Source organism: Moschus berezovskii, chromosome 19 (assembly GCF_049115385.1).
Source record: "Moschus berezovskii isolate FMDL1 chromosome 19, NW_MosBer_1.0, whole genome shotgun sequence".
Lineage (NCBI taxonomy): Eukaryota > Metazoa > Chordata > Mammalia > Artiodactyla > Moschidae > Moschus > Moschus berezovskii.
In genome coordinates this window covers 13,048,885-13,069,793 of record NC_142478.1, presented here as the reverse complement: position 1 = coordinate 13,069,793, position 20,909 = coordinate 13,048,885, and the positions used below count along the sequence as shown (strand labels likewise).

Genomic DNA, 20,909 nt, shown 5'->3' with positions numbered 1-20,909 from the left:
ACTTCATGGGAAATAGATGGGGAAACAGTGGAAACAGTGTCAGACTTTATGTTTTTGGGCTCCAAAATCACTGCAGATGCTGATTGCAGCCATGAAATTAAAAGATGCTTACTCCTTGGAAGGAAAGTTATGACCAACCTTGATAGTATATTAAAAAGCAGAGAAATTACTTTGCCAACCAAGGTCCGTCTAGTCAAGGCTATGGTTTTTCCCGTGGTCATGTATGGATGTGAGAGTTGGACTGTGAAGAAAGCTGATCGCCAAAGAATTGATGCTTTTGAACTGTGGTGTTGGAGAAGACTCTTGAGAGTCCCTTGTACTGCAAGGAGATCCAATCAGTCCATTCTGAAGGAGATCAATCCTGGGTGTTCATTGGAAGGACTGATGCTAAAGCTGAAACTGCAGTACTTTGGCCACCTCATGCGACGAGTTGACTCACTGGAAAAGACTGATGCTGGGAAAGGTTGGGGGCGGGAGGAGAAGGGGACGACAGAGAATGAGATGGCTGGATGGCATCACCGACTCTGTGGACATGAGTTTGAGTGAACTCCAGGAGTTGGTGATGGACAGGGAGACCTGGCGTGCTGTGATTCATGGGGTCACAGAGAGTCGGACATGACTGAGCGACTGAACTGAACATTTGTAGTCTAACATTTTTATTATTTGATGATCTCTTACTGTACACCTGGAATTTAGAACCAGAAATTGCTAGATTCCAGTCACTATTCTTTTGTGGTTGTTTAGTTGCTAAGTTGTGTCCAGCTCTTTTGCAACCCCATTATAGCCCACCAGGCTCCTCTGTCCATGGGATTTCCTAGGCTAGAGCACTGGAGTGGGTTACCACTTCCTACTCCAGGGGTTCTTCCTGACTCAGGAATCGAACCCACATCTCCTGCATTGGCAGGTGGGTTCTTTCCCGTTGAACCTCCAGGGAAGCCCAGCCATTCTAGTATTTGGGCTCTGATTTTTAAAAATGTAAAGTTTGCCCTCATTCATAATTTACCTAAAATGGTACATTAAAAATATAGCTGACCTTTTCCCTCCCTGGTGCAGAGTCACCAGCCTCTGAGGCAGGAGGGCAGTGAGGGTGGGAGGGTACAGAGGCAGAATGCACGGGAGGGGTCTGGAAGATTGAGAAGATTGGTGACATCAGGTGGGTATGTTTGTGGAGCACGTAAGTAAATATATCAGGAACAGTGAGAGCCAGGTTTCTTACTGTCTTAAAAGAAATGCGCAGAGTTGGAAAGGGGGCTTCCCATGGTAAAGAATCTGCCTACCAGTGCAGGAGATGCCAGAGACGTGAGTTCGATTCCTGGGTCGGGAAGATCCCCTGGAATAGGAATTGGCAACCCACTCCAATATTCTTGCCTGAAGCATCCCATGGACAGAGGAGCCTGGCGGGCTACAGTCCATGGGGTCGTAAAGAGTTGGACAGGACTGAGTGACTGAGCAGAGCACACGTGAAACAGGAGTCAGCGAGAAGGGGTCCCCGCCGGTCAAACCTAGGACAGTTTGAGCGTTGACTTAAGTAAGGAGAGTTTTGGATGCAACTCGTTAGGCTAATAGCAGCGTGTGTGTCTGTGCGTGTGTATGTGTGCTAGCATTTGCATATATATAGCAGCAGCATGCACATATATGTGTGCATATCTATTAGACACATAGAGATGGAAAGAAGTGAGAGATGGGGAGAATCTGTAAAGTGACAAAGAAGGTGACTACAGTTAGGGTATAATCAGCTTTAAGAGGCGGACAGGAAACCCCAGAGTGTAAGAAATGGGAAGGCAAGAGATGGCCGTCAGCAAATGAGTCCCACCCGCTCTGCAGCCCCGTACATTTTTAGAGTACACAAATGAATTAAAAACAACCTCTCAGCCTGTGTTTAAAATAAGCCTCTGTGGTGAAGTTTCTCCTTTACAATCTTCATTTATCAGACTTTCCATCCCCCTCTGAAAATGGACCATTCTATAATTTTTCTGCATTTAGAACCCTTGGTAACCCCTTTCATTGTAAGGAGGAGAGAGGAGGAATTTCAATAATCATTTTTCATCTCAGCTCCTCCACAGTTTCACATCAGCAGTTTTTCGGTATTAATACAATTATTTTTGAGTGTAGATGAAAGAAATGTCTGGAAACTTGGTGGTGCTGACTCGTCAGGTTTGCCTGGGTAATTTTGTCACTTCACCTTGCATGTCCGTTTGCAGTCTAGCCATTTGACAGAGATATTGACATCCCGTCTCCAGGGCTTCAGAAATGTGATTTGTCTCTTTAGATATCAAAGACATTATTCGTAGGTGAGATTTTCTCCCCCCTTCTTTATTCTGTGAAGAAATGTCATTTTTCAAGTGCAATTACCACGGCCTGGGAAAAATGACACTGATTTTTAGTAGTTTGCAATGTAGAATTAAGTTTTTCAGATTCTGAATACTTAGATATATTGCTGGTAATGAGTCAGATTGATTGTTGCAAAGGAAAGACTTCGTTTTATGGCTTATATATATATATTTTTTTTTAAACCTAAGATTTAATAAATATCGTGAGACATGCAGGCATGAATTCATATGTTGAATAATGGAATTATTCTTGGTGTTAGAAATCGTCAAAGTAAATAACCTCTTATTAACTACCTCACCACTAATTTTTTTCTTTGCACAATGATGTCAACAAAGAAGAGACATGGAAAGGATGGGCACATTTTGAGAAATTGGTAGGAAAATGCCACAAATTTAATTATAGCTATCTAGAGACTTGAAAATATACTTAAAATGACTTAAAAATGGACTTAAAACTTACATGTGTTTTTCAATTCATTTCAGACACGGAATCGTTTTGAAGGAACAAGGTCAGAAGTGGAAGAACTTATGAACAAGATCAGACAGAACCCCAAGGACCACAAACGAGCAAGTCAGTTCACAGCGGAAGGCTACCTGTATGTACAGGAAAAAAGTAAGAGACTCCCGCGGTGGTGAATAACTCTTTAAAAATTATTTAAAGACTCTCACTGTAACTACTCTCTGATATTTTGGGAGTAATTTTTCCTGCCACTTTCTTTGCTGTCTGAAGGTGTAGCTTACAGTTTTGGGGGGGAAAACACATTCCTTCCGTAGGGAAAGGATGGTGAGATTAGGAACTCTGTGAGCACCCTGCTTTCCAGCAACAAGCCACGATTCTCTGTCACACTTTGTTAAAATTTGCTGGCAGGGGAGGAATGACTTGGTAGCACCTGAAAGCGAGGTGGGTATTAGCTTTTTCCTCTTTTCTTCTCATCCTCATCGTTAACAGCAACACCCAGCCACCCACATACTCATACTCATATGCACCCGCTCCCCAGAGCCCTGTCCTTCCATGTTGAAGTTGAGAAGGGCGTATGTCTCTCCTGCTTTCACATCATTTCTTGTATGCTTTGTCTGAGATCGTTTTTTGTCCTTGTTAAAATTATCAGGGCAATTGCATATGACTATGAAAAAATTCCTAGATGACATGCTAACTTACCTCACTGAGTTTTCAGCATTGTTTTTGTTTTAGTGAACGTGCAGTGTGTAGAGTATCCTTATTCTGAAATTAAGGCACCCCATGATGCTTTCAGACCTTTGACAGTCTGGTCTTACTTGAATGATAAGGCTGTTGCAGTTTACCTCTTTAGCTGTGGAGCCTGATTGCTGATTAGTAGGAGTAGTGGGCTTCCCAGGTGGTGCTAGTGGTAAAGAATCCTCCTGCCAGGGCAGGAGATGGAAGAGACTAGGCTGCGGTTCTTGGATCAGGAAGATCCCCTGGAGGAGGGCATGGCAACCCACTCCAATGTTCTTGCTGGGATAAGCCGATGACCAGAAGCGCCTGGTGGGCTACCGTACTTGGGGCTGGAAAGTCAACCATGACTTGGGGACTGAGCACGCACACGCAGAAGTGGTGGTGTGTGAGAATGTTTCTGTATTTCCTGTTTCCCTCCCCTCCGCCCTTGGCTGTAGTTAGGGTGCTTTAGAGTTTTCATTTGCCAAGTGTGACTCTCGCAACTGGATTTCCAAACTGACCAGTTTTGTAGCAGAGAGACTCAGGGAACAGCCACGTGATCGGGGTGTTCATGTTACGTGCAGTGGGAAGAGTGGTGGTCCCTTTTCCATCTGCCCTTCTTTAATGTGGGCTTAGTCTTAATGTCGGAGAAGGCAATGGCAAGCCACTCCAGTACTCTTGCCTAGAAAATCCCATGGACGGAGGAGCCTGGTGGGCTGCAGTCCATGGGGTTGCAAAGAGTTGGACACGACTGAGTGACTTACATACACAGACACACACACACACAGACACACACACACACCCCTGTGTTGCACCCTCTCTGTCATATTGCCTGACGCTTGGACAGTGTGAAAACCCGTCACTAATCTCTGTGCTTAGGGCTGGTTGAGTGGGGTCCGGTGGCAGCAGGAGGGGATGGCAGCTTAATCAGTGAAGCACCTTGATATCTGGGCAAGAGATTCTGAGGCTTGGCTTTGCCATTTGGTCTAAGCCTAAGATTTTTTAGATTAAAAAGGTAATATACTTATCCTCTCTTGAGGTGTTTTTCTTGGTGTTGAATGAAATACCTGTGCAGTATTTTTATGAACCATAGAACAGAGTGTGTATGCTTGCTGTTGATAACACACACACACATACCAGGGTTTCCCATGCTCTGGCCCAGCACTAAGGATGCTTTGAGGTGAGATTTATTGTCAAAGAGTAACCCCTTTCATCTCCCCTCCACCCGAGGTGATGTAATTCATTTTTCCTAAAGCTAAATGCATTTCTTTTAAGTGAGTCCTTTCCTCCCCTCCTAAGTTTGTTCTTTTTGATTTTTAGGCTTTATTTGTTTTCAGATGTGATGATGTTGATAGTTGGTGTTGACTTTTTTTTGAAATTTTAATGTCCTTTCTTGATAAAAGAAAAAATTATCAAACTGTATAAGACCTCGCTTTTCCTTTGACGTGGTGGAACCGTTCTAGGTCTCCCGACTTGGGACCATTTTCTTTTAAGAGCTCTGATTGTTGTAATACTGACTAAGTGAGAGGTAGAAAGTGGTTCCAGAAATGCTCTGATGCGTATGTGGACAGCTCACTCTCATGTTCTTCATGCGTCATTTGAATTTAGTTTTCTTCTTGGCTGCTCTGGGTCTTGTTGCTGTGCGCGGGCTTTCTCTAATTACGGTGAGTGGGGGGCTCCTCTTTAGTTGCGTGCACAGGCTTCTGTTACAGCGCGTAGACTTCGTTGCTCTGAGGCATGTGGGATCTTCGTGCCCGTACCAGGGATCAAACTCTTGTCCCCTGCATTAGTGGGCAGATTCTTAACTGATGGACCATCAGGGAGGTCTCATACTTCATTTTAAAGTTTAACTTTGATAGTCGACATGCTTTTCTGCACTGTGATTCTACAGTTCTATTATTTTGAGAGGCCAGAGTTGAATCCAAAACCATCACATATATCTGGTGGAATTCTTGAAATTCTCATGAGCTATTCATACATAGACACAAAAAGTATAGTTTACAATTAAGAGATTTTCATGTATGAGATAACTGTCTAGCAGATTTTGTGAAAAATGTGTCTTTAAATTCTGTATTTGTTGCCGAGAACTGTTAGGACCTTTTCTCAAACTGCCTCTGTGCGCCCTCTCATTCCCCCTAGTTTTCCCTTGTCTTAGATTAGCTGTGTTGCTGACTTGTTTCCTTGAGCTGTATTAGTTGCCATTTATTGGGTTTTTTCTCTTTAGCAATATAGAATTCTGCATATCTGTTTGTGTATAAGGAAACATGTAAAGTTCTGCTTCTTGTTGAAGGGCCTCCTCCATTTGGTTCCAGCTGGGTCAAACACTACTGCATGTATCGGAAAGCGGCCAAGAAGTTCACCATGATCCCGTTTGAGCACAGATCCGGGGGGAAACTTGTAAGTGTTCCTGTTTATGCTTTGTACTGTCTGTGAGGTGGTCTTTGAGGGCATCATTTTAATGGTATTTCCATTCACTAATGATATATACCTTGTGTTTTGTTTTTAGAATGAAAAGATTTTTTTTTCTGAATAAAATTGGCCAGAAAATAATTCCCATGCTTTCTGAATTGCTGGCATGTGGTTTTTAAAAAATATTTTAAAAATGTTTATTTATTTGGCTGCCTCAGGTCTTAGTCCTGGCATGCGGATCTCTTATATGTGGCATGTGGGCTCCAGTTCCCTGACCAGGGATTGAACCCAGGGCCCCTGCCTTGGAAATGCAGAGTCTTAGCTACTGGACCACCAGGGATATCCTATTGGCATGGATTTTTATGGTCAGATTTTTTTTTTTTAAAGGAAGAATTATTTGATGTCCCTGTTACTGGAAGATACAGTTAATACCTTCACCATGCTTTCCTGACTCAGGGGACTGACTGCTCAGGATTTACAGGGGAGGCCTGACGTGTACATGTGGCGGTGGTGCTTTAGTTGCTAGGTCACGTCCGACTCTTGCTATCCCCACCACTGGCGATAGCCCTCCAGGCTCCTCTGTCCATGGGATTTCCCAGGCAAGAGTGCTGGAGTGGGTTGTCATTTTCCTCCTCCAGGGGATCTTCCCAACCCAGTGATTGAACCCACGTCTCTCACAGATTCTGTATTGACTGAGCCACGTGCACACACAAATTCACATAAATGAAAAGATTATAGAGTAGATGATCTGAAATGAAGTTTGCTGCTTTTCACTCAGACGGGAACCTTCTCACTTAGACACTCGCCATTTACTTTACCTCCTGTAGAAATAAACACCGCAGCAACTCGTGATACAGGAAAAGTATGCAAGAAGCCCACAGGAGCTGTCTGGGTGGAAAACGTGGTCTTCGTTTTAAAGCAGAAGCTGTAGCTCTTAGCAACGATAATAGTCAACACAGCTCCTCTCATTAACATTGACTGTAACTGGTGACACATTTTAAGGTTAATTCATTGCTTGCTGGGTGGATGGGCATACTTTTGCTTCTGTGAATACAGAATTAACCCAAGTTCACTTCTGTTTACACATACTTTGCATCTTCCTGAAACCTATTTAAAGCTGCTTATAATAGAAACACATTTTTGTGATATCAAAATGCACATGGAAGATCGGGGCCAGGGTAAAGAAGAGGAAGCGAGGTTGTCATCCCTGGAGGGGGATGGGTTTTGTTGTTATTGTGCGCTTTTTTTTTTTAAAGAACACAGTCATTTATTTTTGTCAAATGTAACTGAAGTTTAATGGGTACAATCAGGAATAATCTGTTAAGAACATATCAGAGGCAGAGAAGGCAAAATTTACTGTTAAGTGAAGCATCAAATCTAATAAAAGAGCAAATTCCAGGAATGATCAGCAACTGTGCGCCACTCATTAACCAAATGCTCGTGATTGCTTTATGCCTCTGAGGGCCACTGATATGACCAGAAGTTGTAGTGAGGGGATAAATGTGGATTGACTTCTGTATCTCTGTACACTTTTTCCAATTTTTAAACATTTTATATCTAGTGGGAGGACAATTGTTTTATGATGTTGTGTTGGTTTTTGCCATACAGCAACACGAATCAGTTGTAGGTATTCATGTGAACCCTCCCTCTTGAACACCGCCCCCCGTACCCTTTAATGACAAACCGAGCATGAGGTTGGAGTGCGAGTTGCCTATCAGAGCCGACTCAAGTCCCGAGACACATCTGCTTAGTGGTGTCTTTCTGTTTAGCCCCAAATGATAAATACATTAAAAATATGATCCCTGTGATATTTCGAATGTTTTTACATCTGAATGCTGGTTTAATATTAGAGATCTTCACAGTCCAGAAAATACTAAAATATTCTAGAAGTGTTTCTCAGACTCCTTAGTTTCTTACTGAGAACCTGTTTTTGCATTGCTTCTGTCTCCTGTTTTCTGCTGCTTTTTAAAGCTCTTGGAGAGGGTGGTTAACTGAGATAAAATGGTACCATGAACACTCAGTAAAGGTAAATTCAAGGTGATTCACTTAGGAAACAACAAAACACATAGATGTGTTGTGAAGATCCCCGGGAGAAGGAAATGGCAATCCACTCCAGTATTCCTGTCATGCATGATCCCATGGATGAGGAGCCTAGTGGGCTACAGTCCATGGGGTTGCAAAGACTTGGGCACAGCTGAGCACACACACGCATAAATGGAATGGTTCTAGCTTTAGATGATCACAGTGGCTGATACAAGGTCCTTCATGTACTTTTAGGTAGATTGCTATGGAATGAAGCTTCTGTAGGTCAGAAATGGTTACCTGTGGGCTGTTTCATGTGGTATAATGCAATGTGAAATGCAAACACATTAGCATTTTTTTTAACAAGAAGGCAATAAGAATAACTATAAATATAGACATGTAGAAACTATATTGTTAATCCACCTTTTAAAATTAGCATCAGGTCTGGTTTAACGTTACTGTAATTGAAGCAGGGTCTAAAAAATCTTAAGGTCAGTGACAGAAATGGCTGCAGTTCTAAATAAACTGGTTCAAAAGAGAAAAGAATAGAGGAACCTAAAATCTGAACCTTGCCTCCCCTCCCCCCATCAAGTATAGGATACTTAACTCTGTATGTGTTTATACTGTAGTGTTTGAAAATGCTTAAAATGATTCTTTGCAGGGAGATGGAGAGGTCTTCTTTTTGAAAGAATGTACCAGGAGACATACTGACTCCATTGACAGAAGGTTTTGCTTTGACGTGGAAGCTGCTGACCGGTAAGTTATTGGAATTACTGGACTTCGTGGGAGGAGTCGTTTAAGAAAATGATTTAAAAAATAGTTAATTGCAACTTGGATTTCTGTGGCCTGGGAGACTGTTATCTTTCTGTTTTTCCAAACTGTGTATTCACTGTGGGCAGTTCTGTGTCGGTCACTGTGTTTGGCTGTGGAGTGATAGCTTAGTCTTGGCCGAGTTTGCAGTCACTTTAACTAGTGTTGTTGCTCAAACAGTGACCTTGGGGCATTTCATTGTTGATCCAGGCCTCCTTTTCTGGCACTAAAAGTGTTTAAGGCGTGAAGATGAGGAAGTAGGTGGTAGAGCTAGAAAGAGGTGGTTGTGGCTGTTCATAGAGTAGTACTCATTTTTCTGTGTGGGCATTTTTCATGTATATATGGAAAGGTAATAGAAGGTCACAGGCAAACTCTGTTTATTCAAAGACTAGTTTTCTTTTTTTCTTGTGATATGACTTTTAGTTACCTAGTTAGAAAAGAATCTTTGCTGGAGGGAAAGAGGTAAAAAAAAAACAACAAAAATACAAAGCTCATTTGTCAATATTACTCCCTGTCTGGCATTTATTTCTGTGTCCTTCCATAGTACTAAGGAAAATCATGGTGCTCATAGAATATTTCTTTTATAATGACTGATGGTATGAAGGTTTCTTGCCAGCCCTAATTTTGGGCAGCAGTGGACTCTAGATAATGATGTTTCATATTTGAATAATAAAAGTTTACAATATGAGATTTTTTAAACACAAGTTCATTTCAGATCAGGACCCAAGAATACAAAAATAATTAATATTTCCTCTTCTGTCAGATGATATAACTGAGTCTATGGGGTTCATTCAATAAATGTGTTGAAGACCAGGTACATAAAAATGTGTGTTTATGCACCATGATAATATGGAAATACAATGAAAAGGACAAATTGTATAATAAGCCTTTTGCCAAGACTGTAAAAAAAAAAGAATGTCATTGTAAAAGAGGTTAAATTTCAAGCCAGTAAGGATAAGTTCAAAAACTTTAAGAAGAGATTTGGGCTGTGTAATAACAACTTGAGCGTAAATATGTACGCATGCACCCATTGTAAGCATTGACTGAGTTTTCTGTAAGTACCAGTGTTCTCAATTCTTCTCTTCTTTACCTCATTTTATCCTCAGCCTAGCTCTGTCAGGTAGACATTATGCTTCTCATTTTATGATGAAAAATGGAGCCCTATGTGGTTCTCCTAAGGTCATGTAGCTAGTAAGTGGAAGACCTGAGATTTGAACTGTTGCATTTGCCCCTGGAGCCCAGGTTCTCAACTGCTGTGCTGCAGGCGTCAGAGTGTAACTATGTAAGTGTGTTGCCTCTGAAATAGTTGACAGAGGTGAGTCAGCAGTGATGTCTTATCAGAAAATGTGTCAAATGAGGTTAATCTGCATTTCTTTGAAAGGGTAATTCTAGTACTTCCATTAATTGTTTTAATTTTGTATTTTATTTTAATTTTGTATTTTTCCCAGTCGTGTGCTTTCTCTAAGACCTTGATCATGCCAAATGCTCTTCTTCATTGAGATCCTTATTACAATAACTATTGAATTGACCCAAAAATTTGTTTGGGTTTCTTTGCAAGATGTTATGGAAAAACCCAAAGAAACTTTTTGACCAACCTAGTACTTTCCACCCCTCACAAAGGTTGATGAGTGGTTACTGTGGAGTTACTTTCATAATGATGGTATTTTGTACGGAGACCCTCAGAACTGGGGAAGATAGATCCCCAATTCTATCATTACTTTGTCAACAAAGGTCCGTCTAGTCAAGGCTATGGTTTTTCCAGTAGTCATGTATGGATGTGAGAGTTGGACTATAAAGAAAGCCGAGTGCAGAAGAATTGATGCTTTTGAACTGTGGTGTTGGAGAAGACTCTTGAGAGTCCCTTGGACTGCAAGGAGATCCAACCAGTCCATCCTAAAGGAGATCAGTCCTGGGTGTTCATTGGAAGGACTGATGCTAAAGCTGAAACTCCAATACTTTGGCCACCTGATGCCAAGAGCTGACTCATTTGAAAAGACCCTGATGTTGGGAAAGATTGAAGGCAGGAGAAGAAGGGGAAGACAGAGGATGAGATGGTTAGATGGCATCACCGACTTGATGGACATGAGTTTGGGTAAACTCCGGGAGTTGGTGATGGACAGAGAGGCCTGGAGTGCTGTGGTTCGTGGGGTCACAAAGAGTCGGACACGACTGAGCGACTGAACTGATTTTAGTGGTTTTCAAACAGTTGTATAGGGATGTCTTTTTTTCCGATAAAAACTTTACACTTAGGCATATATAAATAAGAAAAAAAGAGAGGTCCCTTATTAAAGTGAGGTAGGGTGCCTGGAGGGCTTCCTAGGTGGCATTAGTGGTAAAGAATCCACCTGCCAGTGCAGGAGACATAGAGATGTGGGTCAATACCTGGATTGGGGAGCTCCCCTGGAGGAGGGCATGGCAACTCATGCCAGTATTCTTGCCTGGAGAATCCCATGGACAGAGAGGAGCCTGGCAGGCTGCAGTCTATGGGATCACAAAGAGTCGGACACGACTGAAGTGACTTAGCATGCACACATGCTGGGGACCTGGATCCTTACCCTCTCAGCTGCCTTCTTCTTGAAGAAATCACTGATTTACTTCCACTAATGCCCAGAGCTGCTTTCTGGGAACTGGGTGGAGGCATACCAGTAATCTAGTTTACATGATTCAAGAAAGGCATAGAGAATCTAACGTTTATGATGATAACTGAAGGTGTATTTAGAGTCAGCTGGGATTGACTGAGACGCATTCCAGGCAGAGTGATTAATGTGTGTGAAGTTCTGGAGACGAGAGAGCGTGGTCCATGTGAGGTCCCCCTGGGGATGTTCACCCAGCATTACTGGAGCAGAGAGCCAGGGAGGACAGAGATAAGGCTGGACAGTGGGGGTCAGGGCCTGACCTTGAGGTTTTGAGCTTCATTTATTAAATGGTTTTAAGCAGGGCATTGAGTGATAGGTTCATATTTTTCAAAACCCACTGTGGCAGAGTAGAGAAAGTTTAGAAATGGCAGGAATGGTTGGAAGGGTTATGGGTTGGTGTGGTGGTGGTGGAAATGGAGGCCAGAGTGACTGTTTTAGGAAAACTTTTAGAGAGAAATTTACGGAGACATTGGCTGTTGGATTCCAGGGTGAAGGAGGGGAAGGTTTCTGGCTTGAACAACTAGGTGGTGCCATTTACTAAGATGGGAGAGCCAGAAGTCACAGGGATGGAGGAAGATGATGCCTTCAGTTGTGGGCCTGCTGGGTTAGCTTGCTGTGGGCCATTCAGCGGTACACGTAGCAGGCAATTGGGCGTGGCCCTCGGTAGCATCGGACTCGCGCTGACCTTGGACCTCCTGCAACTCTCCATCCTGTGACTGTCACCGCAGTCAACCAGGCTGGTCCTCCCCCGGTCTGGGCAAGCTGTCCGTTTTCAGCTGTTGCACCTTAAAGTGCTATTTCCCATTGCGGCTTTTGTTTTTCCATCCGTTCACATGGTTTCACCCTCAAAGTATCTCTACAATCTGTTCTGTTCTTATTTTTTTCCGTGTTTGGAACTGCATGTAGACCTTGTAAGTTCCTTATTTCGGTGTGCCTCAGTTCCCTCCCTTTTATCTTTTCCTTGGTAATTTCGCTGTCGCTTCGATACTTCGGAGGACTTTGCTGCTTTCTCCTTGGACTCCTCTCCTTCAATCCTCTGTTCCTCCCCTTCCCTCAGCCATTTCCTGCCATGCTCACTCCTTAGATCTTATCACCAGGATGGGTACCCCGTCTGTCATCTCAGTTGTGAGGCTTCCTCCTTCCAACACCGCCTTCTATTCTTCTCTGCTTACTCTTCCCTAGTAAGTAGCCTCCGCTTACAATCAACTGATCCTCCTTTTCTCAGCCCTCACACCCTCGCTTCTTTCCACGCGTGGATGGAATTTCAGTGTGTGAATCTGTCATTTGTTAAAGTCACTCTTTTCAATACACTCAACGCCATTGCCCTTCTCTGCCTTGATTAGAGTTGTTTGCGCAGCTCCAAATTAAGGAGGATTCACCTCTGCCTTCTCTCTTCCTGGAAAGGTATGTTCAGTCATGTTCACTGGGCTCATTTCAGATTCGTGACCTGTGGCCTCAGATGGGCCATTAATCCTGACCACAAATCATCTTCCATTTTCTTAGCTCCTTCATTCTCCTGGTTGATGAATATTTTATATTTTCCCTTCTCTCTAAGCTTCTGGGACTGCCTCCCTTTCGAAGAGCTCTTCCACTGAAATGGATACCCACTCCTTCATCAGTGCCTTCCCTCTGCTGCCATGGGGACTGTCAGCGGCCAGCCCCTGTCCAGCTGTTTCCATTCTCTCTTCGCCTTCCCTCCTTACTTGTCCAGGATGTCACACAAGTAGTTCTTCTTTTGCTTTCTTATCGACACCTGTTTTGCCCTTTCTACTGGACGATTCCCCTCAGTCTACAGAACACTCTTAATTTCATCCATCTTAAAAAAAAAATACCACCACCGTCACCAGTGAAAGAACCGTGTCTTCCCTTTTGTCTGCTGCCCATGTTTTGTTTCTCACACCCAGCAGAAATTATCATAAGTGACCAGTCCAGGTTTGATGCATGATACAGGATGCTTGGGGCTGGTGCACAGGGATGACATGGAGGGAGGATATGGGGAAGAGGGAGGTGGGAGGGGGGTTCACGAAAGAGAACACATGTACACCAGGGGCGGATTCATGTCAATGTATGGTAAAACCAACCAATATATTAATGTAAGGTAATTTGCCTCCAATAAAGTAAATTTGAAAATAAATAAATAAATAAATACATTTAAGAATTAAAAAAAGAAACGCCTGTGTTCAGGCCTCCCGTGTATGCGGGGCTCCCGTTCCCTCCCTCCCGCTCTCCTCTGGGCCCTCTCCCGTCGGGCCCTTGCCTCCGCCCCCTGCTGCGGTGTCTCTGAAGCTCATCGTGGTCTCGGCGTGCCGCCTCCAGCGTCAGTCCTTGGTCTTCCTGTTCTTTCCTGGCGGCAGCGTCTGATGTCACTTTCTCCTCTGTGATGCCCTGCTCTCCTTGGCTCAGTAACCTCACTCCTGCTTGCTTTTTCTCCCACCCCACTGGCTTTTCCATTTTTAGCTTCCGTTGCCAGATTTCCGCATTTCCTGGACTTCTTGTTGTTAGAGTTCTCTGGAGCTCAGTACTTTTTTATTTTTCCTTTAAAATTTTATTTTTTAGTGAAGCATGAATTTATTATAATTATTATTTGATTTACAGTGTTGTGTTAATTTTTGCTGTACAACAAAGTGACTCAGCTATATATATGTGTGTGTGTATATATATATGTATAGTTCCTCTGTCCATGGAAGTCTCCAGGCAAGAATACTGGAGTGGGTTATCATTTCCTTCTCCAGGGGATTTTCCCGACCTAGGGGTCGAACCCGGATCCTCCCGCATTGTAGGCAAATTCTTTGCTATCTGAGCCAGTAAGGAAGCCCGATATATATGTGTGTATGTATCTATATCTGTCTATCTATCTATATATAAAGATCTTCATGACCCAGATAACCACAGTGGTGTGATCACTCACTTAGAGTCAGACATTCTGGAGTACAAAGTCAAGTGGGCCTTAGGAAGCATCAGTATGAACAAAGCTAGTGGAGGTGATGGAATTGCAGTTGAGCTATTTCAAATCCTAAAAGATGATGCTGTCAAAGTGCTGCGCTTAATATGCCAGCAAACTTGGAAAGCTCATCAGTGGCCACAGGACTGGAAAAGGTCAGCTTTCATTCCAGTCCCAAAGAAGAGCAATGCTAAAGAATGTTCAGACTACTGCACAATTGCACTCATTTCACATGCTAACAAAGTATTGTTCAAAATCCTCCAATCCTCTAAGCTAGGCTTCAACAGTATGCGAACCGAGAACTTCCAGATGTTCAAGCTGGATTTAGAAAAGGCAGAGGAACCAGAGATTAAATTGCCAGCATCCATTGTGTCATAGAAAAACCAAGAGAATTCCAGAAAAACATCTACTTCTGCTTCATGACTGTGCTAAAGCCTTTGACTGTGTGCATCACAGGAAACTGGAAAATTCTTAAAGAGATGGGAATACCAGACCACCTGACCTGCCTCCTGAGAACCTGTATGCAGGTCAAGAAGCAACAGTTAGAATCAGACATGGAAGAACAGACTGGTTCCAAATAGGAAAAGGAATACGTCAAGGCTGTATATTGTCACCCTGCTTATTTAACTTATATGCAGAGTACATCATGCGAAATGCCAGGCTGGATGAAGCACAAACTGGAATCAAGACTGTGGGGAGAAATATCAGTAACCTCATATATACTGATGACACCACCCTTATGGCATAAAGAGGCTCTTGATGGGGTGAAAGAGGAGAATGAAAAAGTTGGCTTAAAACTCAACATTCAAAAAAGGAGTATCAAAGCATCTGGTCCCATCACTTTATGGTAAATAGATGGGGAAACAATGGAAACCAAAATCACTTGAGACAGTGACTGCAGCCGTGAAATTAAAAGATGCTTGCTCCTTGGAAGAAAAACTATGAAAAACCTAGATAGTGCATTAAAAAGCAGAGACATTACTTTACTTCACCAACAAAGTCCATATAGTTGAAGCTATGACTTCTCCAGTAGTTATGTGTGGATATGATATTTGGACTATAAAGAAGGCTGAGCACTGAAGAATTGATGCTTTTGAACTGTGGTGCTGGTGAAGACTCTCGAGAGTCCCTTGACTGCAAGGAGATCGAACCAGTCCATCCTAAAGGAAATCAATCCTGAATATTCTTTGGAAGGACTGATGCTGAAGCCCCGATACTTTGGCCACCTGATGCAAAGAGCTGACTCATTGGAAGACACCCTGATGCTGGGAAAGATTGAAGGCAGGAAAAGGGGATGACAGAGGACAAGATAGTTGGATGGAATCACTGACTGGATGGACATGAGTTTGAGCAGGCTCCAGGAGGTGATGAAGGACAGGGAAGGCTGGCATGCTGCAGTCCGTGGGGTTCCAAAGATTCAGACACAACTGAGTGACTAAACAGCAACATATATATTTGTGTAAGCCCCATATACACATATCTGTATATATTCTCTTTTATCTCCTCTTCCGTTCTGGTTTATCACAGGATATTGAATATAATTCCTTGTTCTATATAGTGGTACTTTGTTGTTTTGTCTACCCTATATATATATCAATACTAGTTTACATCTGCTAATCCCAAGCTCCCAATCCTTCCCTCCCCTTTGGCAACTACAGGTTTCTTCTCTATTTCAGGAAGTCTATTTCTGTCTCATAAATATGTTCACTTGTGTCATATTTTAGATTCCATGGAGCTCAGTCTTTAGATGTCCTCTCTCTAACCATCTTGTCCAGCCTCAGGACTTTACATGCTATCTAGGGCAAGCCACTCCTGTACTCTTGCCTAGAAAGTCCCATGGATGGAGCAGCCTGGTGGGCTGCAGTCCGTGAGGTTGCACACGACTGAGTGACTTCACTTTCACATTTCGCTTTCACACATTGGAGAAGGAAATGGCAACCCACTCCAGTGTTATTGCCTGGAGAATCCCAGGGATGGGGGAGCCTGGTGGGCTTCCGTCTGTGGGGTCGCACAGAGTCGGACACGACTGAAGTGACTTAGCAGCAGCATATGTCTGTAAAAACTCCCCAATTTATTGTCTATACCTGGATCTCCTTTGTGAACTCCAGGTTTTTATAGCCATTTTTATAGTTGCTTCTGGGGTGTGTGCTAGGCATTTCAAACAGTGCCAGAGTGGGAGCGATTGACTGGTTTTTGTAAAGTCTCCAAGAATTCATGGGGGAAACAAGGTATATACTCTCTGTGGGCCCAACATTTTATATAGGTATGATAATTCAACCTTATCATGAAATACTAATAATATATAAATCTTTTTTTTTTTAAGTAGTGTATTCTTTTTCTCTAAAGCTTTTTGTTTAACTTAGAAGACTTTCACGTGTGTATCTCCTTGAGTCTCTGGGATCCCGTGACTCTTCAGTATAGGGTTCTGCTGTCTTTGGTTTGTTTCCTCATTTCTGAACAACTTTAGTCTGTTCAGGTTGGATATTACCAGTGGATAGTGTATTTGTGAGCCCCTTACTTTCCTTTTACCTACTACTGGCCGTGTATGGCTGTTGGCCTTCTACTTCAGAACAAAATCAGGAAGGAGGGAGGGAGAGTCACTACCCTAATTCTGGGGATTTTTAAGGCCTAATTTAGCAAAAAGTTTGAATGGGATTGGCTCTTATTTTGTCTCTTTCCCTGATTCGCGGTCAAGCAGACTATTGGGAATTAGAAGTAATTTGTTCCTTGTCTATTAGATTAGGAATTCCTTGAGGATAGGAGTCTCATCTCATGAACTGCAATACCCAATGCAGTGCTTTATATGTGATGGGCATTCACCAAATTTGTGCTGGATTAAATGAAATTGAATTGTTGCTTAGCAGTGACGGGACCGGGATTAGATTCAGTCAGGCAACAGTCAGTGAACTGTCCTTTTCTTCCATGCACACTGCAGCATTGTGAGCACCTGTGTTTGCATTCTGCTGAAAGAAAATGCACTTAACCCATTTTGGAGTTCATGGGTATTGCAGATAGGTCTCCAATGGCGTGTGTACAGAATTTCTATTGTGGACCTTCATATACAGCATTTCACCACTGACTGCATGGTTCATGTGAAGTTCTCTTGTTGTCTTTCCTGGTTTCAGTCTTTGCTAATTTTTTATTCTTTATGTTGGAAAAGCAATCAAGTTAACACTGTGACAATAGGAAATACTTTAGAAACTGCAAAATGGAGCCTGGCCTTGCATTTGACCTGTGTGCATGTAAATCAAGAGCATTCACTTCATTGTCACATGAGTTCAGCTCAGATTTGATTGCACGTAACAGAAAAACTCATAATAAAATACATTAAACAGTGTAGAAGATGAGTTTCTTCCCTTTGTTAGTAAGCCTGAAGGTGATCAGGTCAGAGCTGATACACTTCTTGGTGTCAGACATGCCCCCTTTTGTGCCTTTACCTTGCTAGCCACCTGAGGGCAAAGATGCCGGCTCACGTGTACTATGTAGCCTTGCCTGTTGTAGTAGGAACACTTTCCAGAGGAAGTACACACTGGTTTTGCTCATATACCTTTGGCCTTGGTGGAGTTGTGTGGTTATATCTAGCTGCAAGGGAAGCTGGGAAGAACTGAGACAAGGAAATGTCTGGGAACAAAGGAGAGCAATCCTGGACTTCCGTGGTGGTTCCGTGGTTAAGAGTCTGCCTTGCAGTGAAGGGAGTGAATTCGATCCCTGGTCAGAGAGCTAAGATCCCATATGCGGTGTGGTGTGGCAAAGAAAAAGATTTAACACTGCATTTGCTGAAAATAGGAAAAATAATTATTTAAAAAGAAAAGAGCAGTCCATGTGTTGTTCTAATATGAATACTTGGGAAATCTCTTGCTAAGAATGAAGGGGAGAATAGCTGGTGGGTTGGTTTCCAACTTGCTGTTACTGCTTTGTGTCAGTGGTTAGGAGGGTGTGTGGTTCGCTTTCCTTTCCTCTGTCCACTGAAAGCTTACTATAACTACTTTAGATAAGAGGTAGTCAAGAACACATATGTTAAGCACAACATTAGCAAAGTGAAAAGACAAGCCACAGAATGGGAGAAAATTCTTGCAAAAGACACATCTGTAAAGGCCGCGGTCCCCACCAGGGACTGGTTTTGTGAAAGACAATTTTTCTATGAGCTGGGGATTGTGGGGAAGGTTTCAGGATGATTCATACACATAGCATTTATTGTGTACTTTATTTCTCATCTAATGCTGCTGCTGATCTGGAAAGAGTTCCGGTCCACAGCCCAGAAGTTGGAATCTCCTGAGATAAGAGACTTGTGTCCAGAATATATAAAGAACTCCTAACTCAATAATAAAAAACAAATAACCCAATTAAAATGGGTAAAAGTTCTAAATGAGACATTTCTTCAAGGAAAATATACAGGTGGTTGATAAGCATGGGCTTTCCTGGTAGCTCAGCTGGTGAAGAATCCACCTGCAATGCAGGAGACCCAGTTCAGTTCCTGGGTTGGGAAGATCTGCTGAAGAAGGGAAAGGCTACCCACTTCAGTATTCTCACCTGGAGAATTCCATGGGCTGTATAGTCCATGGGGTCACAATTGGACATGTCTGAGCGACTTTCATTAATAGGCACATCAAAAGATGCTTAATATCATTAGCTAGTAGGGAAATGCAAACCTAAACTGCAGTAAGATATCACCCACTAGGGTAACTATAATTGCTGCTGCTGTTGCTGCTGCTAAGTTGCTTCAGTTGTGTCCGACTCTGTGCGACTCTACAGACTGCAGCCCACCAGGTTCCCCCGTCCCTGGGATTCTCCAGGCAAGAACACTGGAGTGGGTTGCCATTTCCTTCTCTAATGCATGAAAGTGGAAAGTGAAAGTGAAGTCGCTCAGTCATGTCCTACTCTTAGCGACCCCATGGACTGCAGCCTACCAGGCTCCTCTGTCCAGGGGATTTTCCAGATGAGAATACTGGAGTGGGTTGCCATTGCCTTCTGTCAACGATAATTGAAAAGTCAAATAATAACAAGTATTGGTGATGACGTGGAGAAATAGGAACTCTTACATACTGATGGTGGAATTTTGAAATGGTATAGCTGTTTTGTCACTTCCACTGTATAATCATAAGGGATTTGATTTAGGTCATACCTGAATGGCCTAGTGGTTTTCCCTACTTTCTTCGATTTAAGTTTGAATTTTGTAATAACAAGTTCATGATCTGAGCCACAGTCAACTCCTGGTCTTTTTTTTTTTTTTTGCTGACTATATAGAGCTTCTCCATCTTTGGCTGCAAAGAATATAATCAATTTGATTTTGGTATTGACTATCTGGTGAGTCCATGTGTAGAGTTGTCTCTTGTATTGTTGCAAGAGGGTGTTTGCTAAGACCAGTGCATTCTTTTGGGAAAATTCTGTTAGCCTCTGTCCTGCTTCATTTTGTAAACCAAGGCCAAACTTGCCTGTTACTTCAGCTATCTCTTGACCTCCTACTTTTGCATTCCAGTCCACTATGATGAAAAAGACATCTTTTTTTTTTTTTTTTTTGGTGTTACTGCTAGAAGGTCTTGTAAGTCTTCATAGAACCATTCAACTTTGGCTTCTTTGGCATTAGTGGTTGGGGCATAGACTTGGATTACTGTGATCTTGAATGATTTGCCTTGGAAATGAACAGAGATCATCCTGTCATTTTTGAGATTGAAACCAAGTACTGCATTTTGGACTCTTTTGTTGACTATGAGGGCTACTCCATTTCTTTAAGGGGTTCTTGCCCACAATAGTAGATATAATGGTCATCAATTAAATTCATGTTTTCCTCTCCATCTTAGTTCACTGATTCTTAAAATGTCCATGTTTACTCTTGCCATCTCCTGTTTGACCACTTCCAATTTGCCTTGATTCATGGACCTAACATTCCAGGTTTCTATGCAATGTTGTTCTTTAAATAGCATTGGACTTCACTTTCACCACCAGTCACATCCATAACTGGGGGTTGTTTCCACTTTGGCTCAGCCTCTTCATTTCTTCTGGAGCTATTTTTACAGTCTTCTCCAGTAGCATATTGGACACCTATGACCTGGGAAGTTCATCTTTCAGTTCAGGCACAATAAAGGACAGAAATGGTATGGGCCTAACAGAAGCAGAGGTACTGAGAAGAGGTGGCAAGAATACACAGAACTATACAAAAATGTCTGAATGACCCAGATAATTACGATGGTGTGATCTCTCACCTAGAGCCAGACATCCTGGAGTGCAAAGTCAAGTGGGCCTTAGGAAGCATCATTGTGAACAAAGCTAGTGGAGGTGATGGAATTCCAGATGAACTATTTCAAATCCTAAAAGATGGTGCTGTGCAAGTGCCGCACTCAATATGCCAGCAAATTTGGAAGACTCAGCAGTGGCCACAGGTCTGGAGAAAGTCAGTTTTCATTCCAGTCCCAAAGAAAGGCAATGTCAAAGAACGCTCAAACTACCACACAGTTGCACTCATTTCACGTGCTAGCAAAGTAATGCTCACAGTCCTTCAGTCTAGGCTTCAACAGTGTGTGAACTGCGAACTTCCCAATGTACAAGCCGGATTTAGAAAAGGCAGAGGAACCAGAGATTGTATTGCCAAC

The 20,909-nt window shown here is 42.7% G+C and overlaps 1 protein-coding gene across 2 annotated transcripts in view; it reads left to right on the top strand.

Annotated features, from left to right (window-relative positions):
• ARHGAP10 (Rho GTPase activating protein 10) overlaps positions 1-20,909 on the top strand; it is a 389,578-nt gene that overhangs the window by 168,659 nt on the left and 200,010 nt on the right. For both annotated transcript variants that reach the window (XM_055405626.2, XM_055405628.2), the window contains 3 exons: positions 2,814-2,943; positions 5,795-5,901; positions 8,597-8,691. In XM_055405626.2, the coding sequence (XP_055261601.1) occupies positions 2,814-2,943; positions 5,795-5,901; positions 8,597-8,691 (332 nt within the window). The remainder of the gene's footprint in view (positions 1-2,813; positions 2,944-5,794; positions 5,902-8,596; positions 8,692-20,909) is intronic.